This window comes from Akebia trifoliata, chromosome 13 (genome assembly GCF_017979445.1).
Source record: "Akebia trifoliata isolate Shusen 1 chromosome 13, ASM1797944v1, whole genome shotgun sequence".
Taxonomy (NCBI): domain Eukaryota; kingdom Viridiplantae; phylum Streptophyta; class Magnoliopsida; order Ranunculales; family Lardizabalaceae; genus Akebia; species Akebia trifoliata.
In genome coordinates this window covers 1-12,016 of record NC_141387.1, presented here as the reverse complement: position 1 = coordinate 12,016, position 12,016 = coordinate 1, and the positions used below count along the sequence as shown (strand labels likewise).

Here is a 12,016-nt window from a genome sequence, read left to right as displayed (position 1 = left end):
CACTGACCAAAAGATTCAACCTCAAGAAGATATACACTACTTTTAAGTGCCACATATGTATCCTAAATTATAACAAGTATTAATCACCGCAATTTCTTTACTCTAATTTATTTTATTTAAGTACTGAGAACACCTGAATTGTTAAAGAAGCACAAGACATTGGATGAGATGGCCAATAATCATCAAAACTCGATCGTTTCTTCTAAGAGATCCCCTCAAGTAAAGGGAGCCACCCTGGCATTCCTCCACATATATTATCATCTTCCTGCAACCATAAGCCACAAATTTTGGAAGAGAGTATCAGAATCATTAATTAAATAATCAAATGTAGAAAACGGAGGTGTCAGTGACAAAATTATTGGTTCAAATACACTCCACGTGGCGAAGGAATTTAAACTTGATGATACAGGACAGGATCTCCTATCCATGAAGGGTGCCTACGTGTCAGTCTTCTGTTGGCGGATTAGATCTACCCAATCTGCTATAATGTCACTATAGGATCCTATAAGTACCCTGAGCACACCCACCATTTTTCCCTCTCTGCTTGTGTTGGGTTTTAAACCGTTGGTCTCTCTTCTCTGTCTAAGAAACCCAACAACTGGTACATATATAGAGAGAGAGAGAGAGAGCAAAAATGGCAACGCAAACCTTTGTCTCCTCCTCTTCTCTCACCGCTTCAATGGAGGCTGGAAGACAGCTATTTGGAGGAAGATCAGTAGTGATGCCCTCAAGAAAGTCTTCATTTATTGTTAGATCAGCTTCTACACCACCTGTTAAGGTCTGTTTTGGTATCCCACTCCACCATATACTATCACTAATGTTTCTAGTTTCTAAGCAACGTTGTAGTTGTTGGAAATATGTAGATGCTACTAACAAGACAAAAAACCAAATTGAAAAAGCGTGATGAATAGTGGCATTATCAAAATTTCCCAATTGAAGGAAAGCTTGAATGGAAACTTATATAAACATGAATTAAGACAACTATTAAGCTCACTCAATAGCTTTACTAGGCCTTGGTTGCTTTATCTTTGCTTGTTCCCTCAAGAAATATGCTAAATCTGGGACAGGAATCAGGATTAGATGAAGGAGTCATGATTACATATTACAAAATTTAGTGCTTTTAACTGTTTATCTGATGAAGAGCCATGGGGATATTTTTCTTTTATTGAAAAAAAAAAAAGTCTGGGAAGCTTATGGTTGGGTCAATCAAAGAGACTTCTTGAGTCAATGACCCATGCAATTAGATATGTTAAATATTATAGAATGTCAAAATGTTGTGGATGGTTCAAATTAAATCCCAGATTGGATAGTTGGGTCCATTGAATTATTTTAGTTCATAGTTTGGAGGATCCTGATGAAAATGTTTGATCTTGGGATTTATAGATTGAACAATTCAAAGCATAAGATTGGATGATTTAAGACAGTTTTAGAAGATGAACATAAATGATTACAACATTCCATCTTCTTACCTGATGTATACTTGTATGTGTTTTCAGCAAGGAGCAGACAGACAACTTTGGTTTGCATCTGTGGGGGGAAATTCTCGATGTAGACACGTGGCTCGAACGGTCCTCGGAAGCGTGGACTTGAAGCTCGGGATAGAAGGCTTGATGGGTACAGTTATCGGAATTTCTCGAGCGCAAGGATGCTCAGCTCGAGCGTACGCCACCAACCCATCAAGTAGCTCGGATAAAATGCTCCGTAGATATCAGAGGTAGTGTAGATCGGTAAGATGGATCTAACAGATGTGCCATTGATTGACAGCTCTGACAACCTATACCATGTCAGATCAGTCTGATTACTCCAGGATTGACAGAGCAGTTGCAACTACCCCTGCAACTGACATGTCAGAGAGTAAGCAAACTGCCCCGAGTCACCTCAAAGAATGGCACAGAAAACGATCATAGTAGACGCCTATAAAAGGAAGAGGACCATGGATAAAAAGGGGTTTTTCTTTTTCTTCTTCTCTCTGAAAATAGATTAAGAATTATAGATTTAATTATCAGTCTCTAACTTGATTGTCGGAGTGGGCTAATTCGCAGGTCCACCCGAGCAAAGAAAGGAAGGAAAATCGTAGAGCGAAAATCAGCATCTACATCCAAACAAAGCCTTTCTTACTTAGATGGCAGGTAATTGCGAGCAATTCCTTGCGCCTATTAGCACCACATTTTGTATTTTGAAAGTTGTTTTCAATGTCTAAATGCACACATTCCCTGGTAGTACTATAATTAGATGAACCTTAATTGTTAAATAATCTCTGTTCTACTTACTGCAACGAGAACTGAGACGCAACCTTATGTCCAATTTACTTTTACAGTCTCCCGGGTGACTTTGGATTCGATCCACTAGGTCTCTCAGACCCTGAAGGTACAGGAGGGTTCATTGAGCCTAATTGGCTAGCTTATGACCTTTTGGACCATTTGGCTGATCCAGTCAACAACAACATCTTGACTAGCCTCAAGTTCCACTAAGCTTACAGTGGCGGTTAGTCGTGCTAATGCTCTTTGTGCGTGTGTGCTTCAATTCTTATTTGTACATTTTGTGAACAGGTTTTAAAATGATCTTACTTACAGTTGAGATATCTTGAGAACTTATGATTACTAGTATTTGTTGTTTTTTTTTTTTTAGCGTGCTGGAGTGACCTCGATATTGACCTCATTTCCCACTTTCCTGATGTGGTGGTGCACACAGAACCATAGATGCTTTTCAATCGTATCTCGATGAAAAAAATCTATGGTTCATACACGCCACAATATCAGGAAAATGCAAAATGAGGTAAATTCAGCATTATACTTGTTTTTTTTTCCCTCTCTCTCTATCTAATTTTCAAATTTAGGCAATGTCATTAAGCTGTTAAACAACACTGGCGAAAGGAGGAGACCAATGTCGGATTTGAGCACTTTTCATTAGGGGATTGAGGCCGTTTCATGTTGGAAGATATGTGGAACACTTTGGGGTGTTTGGGTGCATTGCATATGCACACATGCTCGATGAAATTAGAAACAAGCTTGATGATGTTGTTTTTTAGTGGATAGTTTGATGATATGATAAAAGGTAAAAAAACAATAATGTTTCAAAATTTTGTAAATTAAATGACCTAGCATCTAGAAATGTAATTGTTAGTTGTGATGTCACCTTTGATGAGCATGCAATTTGGAATTAGCCCTAAAGTCAGAAAGGACTGTTGATATTATATAGAGTCATGCTGGGGTGACACAGGATTTACTGTGATTCTCACAATTTTGACATGGAGATGCATACATAACTGCAGATGATTTTTACTTGTATTGCGAGGAAGCACATTTATCGTTATGTGCACATCCCTCGTCAGAATTATGAGAATCGCAGTAAATGCCTTGTGTCATTCCGGCATTTTCCTATAGGATCAAAATCATATGGGAAAATTATTAGAAGAGGGTTAAATATTTTAATATTTGCACAAAAAAAAAAATCTATTTTTTTTTTCAAAAATTACCAAAAAAGAATTAAATTGCTCGAGTGTTTTAGTAACTCGTTGGACTGTCTAGCATTTTAATGTGTTAAAATACATTGCTTTACCAAAAATGCCCTCCGAATGATTAAAACATTGGACTGTCTAACGACTTAATTCGTTTTTGATAATTTTTGAAAAAATAGATTCTTTTTTGTAAGTATGAAAATATTTAATTCTCTTCAACGTCATCATCATGCCTACTTGTTTACTCTACTATGCTTTCACTAATGATGATATTAGTTCTGATGAAGACATTATAAATTTTGCTTTTGAGATATGAGGATGCAATTTTTGATAATAAAGGGGTCTAAGCTATGGACATAGAAATTCAACCAATTAGCAACAATGGTACTTGTGAGTTTATTGATCTACAAAGATGTAAGAAAGTCATTGGGGGCCAAATGGGTGTTTAGAACCAAATATAAGCGAAATGGAGATGTAGATCGCTTTAAAGCAAAATTGGTAGTCAAGGGTTTCAAACACAAACTAGGTATTTTAGTTAGAAGTTTTTGTACCATTTGCTAGACATAATACTGTGATCATTGCACTTATTGCATAAAATCACAGGCGCCTAGGATGTAAATACACGGATTGATGCATATTTCTGTGATCACGAGTTTCAAAAATACTCATATGAAATGCTTATTATGTGTTTGTATGTGGATGCCTTGAGTTTTACTCATAATAATTTCTATGATTTGTCAATTTGAGATGACAAATTTAGGTTTGATGTCTAACTTTCAAGATATATAGTAAGGTGGTCCTGACATATAATGATATTTTAATCTCACAGTAGAAATATGCTAGAAATACTTTGGAAAGATTCAAGATAGAATCAGGTAAGCCAATTTTGACTCTGATTATTGAAAGACTATAGTTGGTTAAAGATATTTTGAAATGTTGGTTGGTAGTCTCAGATATTTTTTTTTTATGGATTTGGGATTACCAGCAGATTCATGGAATCTCCACACTAGTCTCACTTACAAGCTGTGTACCTAATTTTGCGGTACATTAATAGTACATTGGATAATGGTATCTTCTATTCATGTTCTTGCAAGCTTTGTTGTACATAAAAATAGTGATTGGATAGGTAACGTAGAAAAGCAAAAGAACACTATTGGATCAAGAATTTTTCTTGGTCATCTAAGAAGCAACAAGTTGTTGCACTCTCTACAACAGAAGGGGAGTACATTGCAGCTACTAATTACTTTGTTACTCAAATAGTATGGCTACATCGCATGCTTCCTGATTTAAATCACAAGCAAGATGTTCGAAAGAAAATCATGTGCCACAATAAAGCTTGGGGATGGCTGGTTTTGGGAAGAAAATCACGTCGCATGCTTGTAGATGAAGCTCGAAGATGACTGATTTTGGGAAGAAGAATCAAGGGAATTCGACTTCTAACATAAAAGACCCAAATACATTAATTCCATTACACATTTTTTATATATGTAACTACTACTTACAAAATTGATTATTCTAGGAACTTATATACAAAATTATAAAAAATCAAATACTAAACTACCATGCAAATATATGTAATTCCCAATGTAAATTAGATTTCAATGTCTATGTACAATGAAAATTTCTTCTCATGATTTTTTGTTACGAAAGTACACTTAATAGATAAAAAGAGAGTTTACTTTCAACTTCTTTTTGATATCCATAAACATACATATCATGACAATGCCACCACAGCACTATTTATAATTGCAGTTGGACAGTCACTTTCATCTTCATTATTGGACGGACCATTCAATAATCTAGACCTATAATAATAACAATACAGATTACAGAGAGCCACTTGAGAAGCACATCCAACCAACTGTTTGTCTTGCAAATCAAAGTTTATAATGCAAACTTTGATTATTTTGCAAATCAAAGTTTAGGAGATACAAATCTGATCCATTCCAATCTAAATAATTTCTAACGACACCCACCGGGAGCAAACCCTATTCTGGAATTAGAAACATCGTAGGCAATGCCAAATGTTTGTTGCTGACGGTTTCCAATAATAGAAACGACTCTGTTCTCGGAGTTACCAGCGAATGCCAAGCATGTGATCCCTTTATCCACTTCCAAAGCAATGTTCCCAGGTCCAAGCTTCATCTCTGCACCTCCTTGGAACACCAGCCTAAACTCTGGCATGACTTTAGATATGGGGATCAAACTCCCCATGTAACACGTGTCCAGTATAGAATACGCTGGAGCCTGTTTGTACCTCGACGATGACATTGCCTTCACAAAGGCTTCCTTTAGAGCCGTATAGATGGTCATAGGTAGACGTGTGATTACAGTTCCAGAATCTATGATGGTAGAGGTGCCGTATTGTGTGGGCGGCACACTCAAGGGTCTACCACCCACTGTTATAGCACTCAACCTTAGAAAATACAAAGTAGGTTCCCGGGGATTGGTGATCATTGGAGTGAACTTATAGAGTGATGGATTGATGGACAATTGTCCTACAGACAATGTTCCGGGAGAGGCAGATGCGGATGTGGGTAGACAGTAGGAGAAAGCGTACCCATATTTGGTGGACAATTGGGAGAGCAAGGAGAGCTTGTGACGGCCGAGACCAATAAGACCTGCAGACTGCCCAAAGAGACCTTCATTGTCCTGTCCGCACCCGAATACGAAGGCAGGCAGTGTCTGAGATGGGGCCAGTGTCAATGCATCTTTACTGAGGTAACCTACCGAATATGAGGAGTCGCCGTAGGATGCCTGGTATAAGCACTGTGATCGCCTGGTACATCCGGGTGCATTTAGGGTGGCAGCCTCTAGGGAAGAGCACTGTGGTGTGTTGCAGGACATGGATTGGTATGTATGTGATGTGGTGGGATCGAATAAGGTGCCAACCTGTTGGTGACAGTATATTACACAAGGTTTGCACTGGAGCCACGTGAATGAGCTACCAGTGTCAACTATCATAGGGAAGTATTTAGGAGGCGTGCCAAGGCCCATGTTCACATAGTAATTCCCAACTCCAATGGATATCCCAGAATGCAGTGGAACACCAACTGATTTGGGCTGGAGAAGATCATCAAGATCGGTGGCTGTTGTTGTTTTCTTTGATGAGGCAGTTTTACTTCTCACCCTAGAGTTGAGTGATTGAACTCGTGCTTCGTCTTGAGCAAGAATGTCAGACATTAGTAATGGAACTGGTGAGTTTAGATGGGAGCAGGGGCCATGAATATGGTGTAGGGTAAGGTGCAGACCGGACTCGTTGAGTTGGTGCTGATCTACTCCTTCAAAGATTAAATCATAAACATAATTAGAGATGTAATGTATGTACGACCCAACCGTGAATGATTTTACTGATATACTTAGAATTTCATTTAAAAATTATGTCAATACCTACAATCATGCCATGCATGTATAATAATTGGTTTTTTCTCACTTCAAACAAGGTTAGATGAAAAGAATCTGAAGTAAGGGCTGAGAATGTGAGCTTGGAGGATTAAAAAACACAAGTTTCATAGTTCATAAGTTCATATATGCTAATCACAGTTTTGATTTCCTAAAGATCTGTTTCTTTGACAATTCCTATTGATATCATTTTTCCATCTCATCTCACCCAAGTATATGGTTGTCTGTAATGAAACTAAATAATTACTTGTCTGGAAAATTTTTTTTGAAGCGGCCATCTATTTTCAAAATTTCGGCGGAATCTTCCCCAAGGGGTATCTTAAATATTATAAAAAAAAGTAAGGGTGTGAAATAAACACAAAGATCTACGTGTCACGAGGAGGGTTCTCACAGCTTCAAAGTTGGACTCAACTTTTCTAACCTAAACCCATGTCTCCATTTAATAGATGGTTGAGAGAAGAGAAAAAAACATAGATTTCCTATAGATCTGTAGGGATTAGAATTTTTTTTTAGGGATACTTGTTTTATAATTTAAGTGTTGATGGAAAACAATGGGCTCAACTCGAGGCTCTCCATCAAATATAAAAGAGTCGTGCTGGGGGGTGACACAGGATTTATTGTGATTCTTACAATTCTAATGTGGACATGCATACATAACTGTAGATGATTTTTACTCGTATCACGAGTGAATACATCTATGGTTATGTGCACATCCCAACTCAGACTTGTGAGAATCGCAGTAAATACTTTTTGTCATTTCAGCATTTTTCAATATAAAATTAGATGTTAAGGATTCCCAAGCAAAATGTGTCTCTAAATATTTATTTTTATCTTTAGAAATAGAGAACTAACTTTTCAAGAGAATTTTGTTTTTCCTCTTATCTATAGTCTATTTGATGGAGAGCCTCAATTGTGAGTTGAGGTTAGATGAGAGATTTTTTTCTCGATCCTAAAAAAAAGGACAATCAGGAATTTTATAGAACCAATCCCACGAAGCTTAACTAGGTAGTTATATAAATTGAAGATGCCTCAATACACTTGGGTTCATGTAATGGGTCGATTTGGAAATTTTTTTTTTTTTCTGAATCCTGGATTGACTTTCAAGATATTCTTTGCTCACATACTTTTTCATCACAGTGCTCACAGACTCTCCACTGTGTACCACTTAAATCCTAAGGAGGGTAGTTTTGTAAATTGGAGCTGCCATTCAATACGAGCAGCTCACGTGATTGGTGCGACAAAAAACAGATTTCTTTCTTGTGAGCAAATTTTTTTGTGAGGTTAGGAAAGTTCATCCTTGATTGGTGTGGTGTGTGGACGTGATATTTCACTTGATATAGTATGGATACGTAGTGAAATTATTTGGTTGAAATAACGTAAGGGTCTAAATTTTAGACTAAAATGGATTTTTTGGTCATTGATTCATCATCGGCTCCACCTGACTTTGTGAGTTTTAAAATTGTTTTGAAGGAGAAGAAGAGGAAGAGGAGAATATTGACGTTTGACTGTAATAAGGTGATTGGTGAGGTACGGCAACACGACGACTTATACGATCGTCAATAAGAAATCCCAATTAAGTACTCTCTCTCTCTCTCTCAATATGAACATACCCAGTCCCTCTCTCTAAAGAGAGAAACCCCTTCTCTATCTACTCTCCTTTGAAAACCCCTTCAAATCAAATGGAAATCATTCGAAATTTTCCATTTCGAAACTTTAAAAACGTGATATACCAACCCTTGATATAAAAAAAAAAACAGAAAAACATAGAATAGAGAGAAAAGAAAGAAACATTCTTTTTAAAATTTAATTTCAATTAAGCTACACTTCTTTTTATTAAGGGGGGACTGTTAATATTAAAAAATTTGCTACTAAACTCTTGAGTTACCAGAAATAATACCAAAAAATACGAAAGAAAAGGGCAAAAAAGAAAAAAAAAGAGACTTAAAATAAAGAAAAAAAGAAAAAGCAAGAAGAAATAAGCACCCCAGTTGAATTTAAATCCTATCTGAACAACAGAAGAAGAATAAAAAAAAAAAAAAAAAGAAACTGCTATACCTTGAAATTTGGTTGAACAGGTGTCATGGCTAATTTCTGCAAGAGAAGGTGTTAGTGGAAGAAGAAGAGTCAAAATGATGAACAAAACCATCTCCATCTGAATTGTCAAGTACAACTTTGGAACTAAATTCTCTGTTGTAAGGCAAAGTGATGCTTCTTCTCCTCCTCTAACATATATAAATATATATAGATAACAGAAAGAGACCGTACATGTAATATACTGTCAAGGAAATAAAGAACTTTTGGAGACAGTTAAAAAAAGCATTGGCTTTTACATCTGTGGAAACCTAACTGTCGGTGCATTTTCCTGACTTAATTATATATGTACCAAAGATGATAGAGAAAGGGAGATAGGCCTGTTGTCACGATTTCGTAGGTTATTTATTTTCTCAATTAACTGCGGTGGCTCCGCTCCCTCTCTCTTTAACAAACGATATTGACCTTTTTGCAAGCTTTCTCGAAAGTAAAATACCCTCTGAAGATCAAAAACATAAAATTAAAAGCCTTGTTGATGTTTCTTGTGTTTTTGTTGTGTGCGTATCATCAAGGCTTTAGTTGAGTATGCAACACGACTCTTGTTCCTGGGTCCCATTCATGCCCCCCCGAGATTCCATTTAATTCAAGGTTAGTATGCGTGAGTTGTGATCGCTTTGTGTCTTCTCTTGCCTATCAATGAAAATAGGAAAATAGGAAAATAGGAAAATAGGAAAATGATTGACTGACTCACTTCGTTGGACATTTTATTCAACACTACGCTAACATGGAATAGAATAGAAGACTGTTGATTTTTATCTTGTATCTCGAGGAAAACAATCTATGGTTATCTATACATTGCCATGTTGGCACATTCTTGAACATAATGTTCAATAAATGTATCACTATTCACGATAATATGGAGTTTTCAAAGGAGTCATGATAAATTAACGCGCTTTTGACAGGCTTTGGCTTAGATACAAAGGGTAAGGATAACCTAACAAAGGTCAAGTGACACCCCATTTCATGCTACATGGTATCCGTGAGACCCACTGACCGTATGGATATGTGGTCCATCCCTTAGTGAATCTACACACCAAAAATCATAGTGTTTGATAACTTGTATCCATTAGATCTAAGCTATTGAAAAAGAGTTTGAATCCAACGATTCAAAATCATTTTTAAGACAATGCTAATATCAATGGATGCACATCACTAATCAAATTGATATTTTGTGGGTAGGTTCAGTAAGGGATGGTCCACATATCCATATGGTACGTCAATCCCACAAATATCACGTAGCATGAAATGGGGTGCCACCTGACCTTTGTTAAGTACGACTCACCGTTATGGATCCCTATATGTATCCACACCAAAAGTGCGTCAAGTGCATGCGCCAAGAGCACGTTAATTTATCAGGGCTCCTTTTAAAATGGAAAAATACTAAATTGAGTTTCCTAGAACATTGCTTTCCATGATTCAAAATATTGTCTTGTTTCGTAAAAAATGGAGAAAATGAAATATTTAGTGTTTCGGAGATTTCTACGTGAAATAAAAAAAAAATAAGATGAAAGAAAGATGGGTAGGGGGAGAGAGAAAGAGACCTTGAGATGTGTCAGTGACATCCTCCTCCTTCCTCTTCTTCTCCGTGAGTTGTTATGCCCTTGGCCATTGTCTCCTATGAAAGACTGCTTTTTTTAAATGAAATACCTCCATTTCAATAAATATTTGAGACAGCCAGTGTTTTCAAACTGATTGCATGCCTTTTGACCATAGTCTTCTATAAAAGATTTTTATTAAAGTCTAAAAATTAATGTGCCGAATGTGCCAAATGTATCGAATGTTTTGATTTCGTTTCAATTTTTGAAAAATTCAAAACATAGGATCAAAACAAGATTTTAAACCATGCTGCCTTCAACGCTGCGCTAACGTAGTGGTGTGCAACGAACCATAGATGATTTTCCTTGAAAAATTATCTGGCTCAAAAGGTTAAAGAGGTTGCTTATATACCTTTGAAGTAACCTTGTGTCTTTAAAACTTATATGGAAAAAATAAACCATGTACTATTAATATCAGAGTGGGTGATCCGAAATGGTTGAAGGGACTGGAAACTAACTCTAAACTTGATGAGATAATGAGATAATTAAAGAAAATTACTAAAACATATGAAAAAATGCTACAAGAATTAATGCAATGAGTCTCGATCATGGATTCTAAGATCGAACATCTTTCTATCAATCATAACAAGGAAAAGTTCAACCGGATGGTCCTTCAATTAACCAATAGGAGCACAAACTCTAGAATCTGATCATACAATTCAAACTAGAACTACATGATTAGATTTTCCACGATTCAATGGCGTCAATCCTTCAAGTTTGTTATATCAAGCCGAACAATACTTTATGTGCATCAACAAATTCATGTTCTTCAATGGATACTCGTGGTCTTTTCCACATGGAAAGGAAAGCTCTCTAATAGTTTAGATGGACAAAGCGATCACGAGCAATTACTCGCTGGGAGGAGACTGTGCAAGGCACTTCTGGTAAGGTTTGGTCCATCTCCATATGAGGACCCTTCGGTTTTAGTATCAAAATTATGCCAATCTTGTTGGATAGAATATTTTCAAAACCAATTTGAAGAGCTTGCTAATAGAATTGAGGGCCCTAAAGATTGTTTATGGTGAGTTGCTTCATTGGGGTTTTAAAAGAAAAGATCATTCGTTTAAGTGTTCAGATGTTAAGATCATCAACAATTTCCGATGATATTGGGATTGCAATAATGCAAGAAGAAAAGGTGTTAGCTCGAAGATATATGATTGAACAAATCTGTGCACAAACGATATCAACACAACCATTCCCTTGGATTATGTTAACAAATCATCAATGATTTCCCTCAAATGCCTTCCCTTTCCAAGATTATTCCTTCAACTTTATATGTTGTCTTTCCTTTTCCTCTCTTTTCCAATAATACCCTTCCAACTTTATTATTTTCCTCTTTTCCTCCTTTTCCATTAATATTTCATGACATTATACAACAATAGATTAAAGCAACCATGTAAGTAAACTCTTTGGAAAATTTCATGACTTTTGCAAATTATTCGTGATTAATTTGTTTCTTGGATTAAACAAA

The 12,016-nt window shown here is 36.5% G+C and overlaps 2 protein-coding genes across 3 annotated transcripts; one reads left to right on the top strand and one right to left on the bottom strand.

Annotated features, from left to right (window-relative positions):
* Positions 1 to 367: 367 nt before the first annotated feature.
* On the top strand, positions 368 to 2,471 carry LOC147387005 (uncharacterized). The gene is made up of 4 exons (XM_086421485.1): positions 368 to 778; positions 1,497 to 1,714; positions 2,043 to 2,129; positions 2,318 to 2,471. The coding sequence occupies exons 1-4, from the start codon at positions 635 to 637 to the stop codon at positions 2,469 to 2,471; spliced, it is 603 nt and encodes a 200-aa protein (XP_086277611.1). The 5' UTR covers positions 368 to 634.
* Positions 2,472 to 5,112: 2,641 nt separating this feature from the next.
* On the bottom strand, positions 5,113 to 9,215 carry LOC147387004 (aspartyl protease family protein At5g10770-like). Of its 2 annotated transcripts, none has more exons than XM_086420849.1 (2): positions 8,915 to 9,215; positions 5,113 to 6,732 (listed from the first exon to the last, which is right to left on the bottom strand). In XM_086420849.1, exons 1-2 carry the CDS (start codon positions 9,009 to 9,011, stop codon positions 5,420 to 5,422), a joined length of 1,410 nt encoding a protein of 469 aa, XP_086276975.1. In that variant the 5' UTR covers positions 9,012 to 9,215; the 3' UTR covers positions 5,113 to 5,419. The 2 variants fall into 2 exon arrangements, with proteins under 2 accessions (XP_086276975.1, XP_086276974.1); XM_086420848.1 differs by having other exon boundaries at positions 5,113 to 6,738; positions 8,915 to 9,199.
* Between the last annotated feature and the right edge of the window lie 2,801 nt (positions 9,216 to 12,016).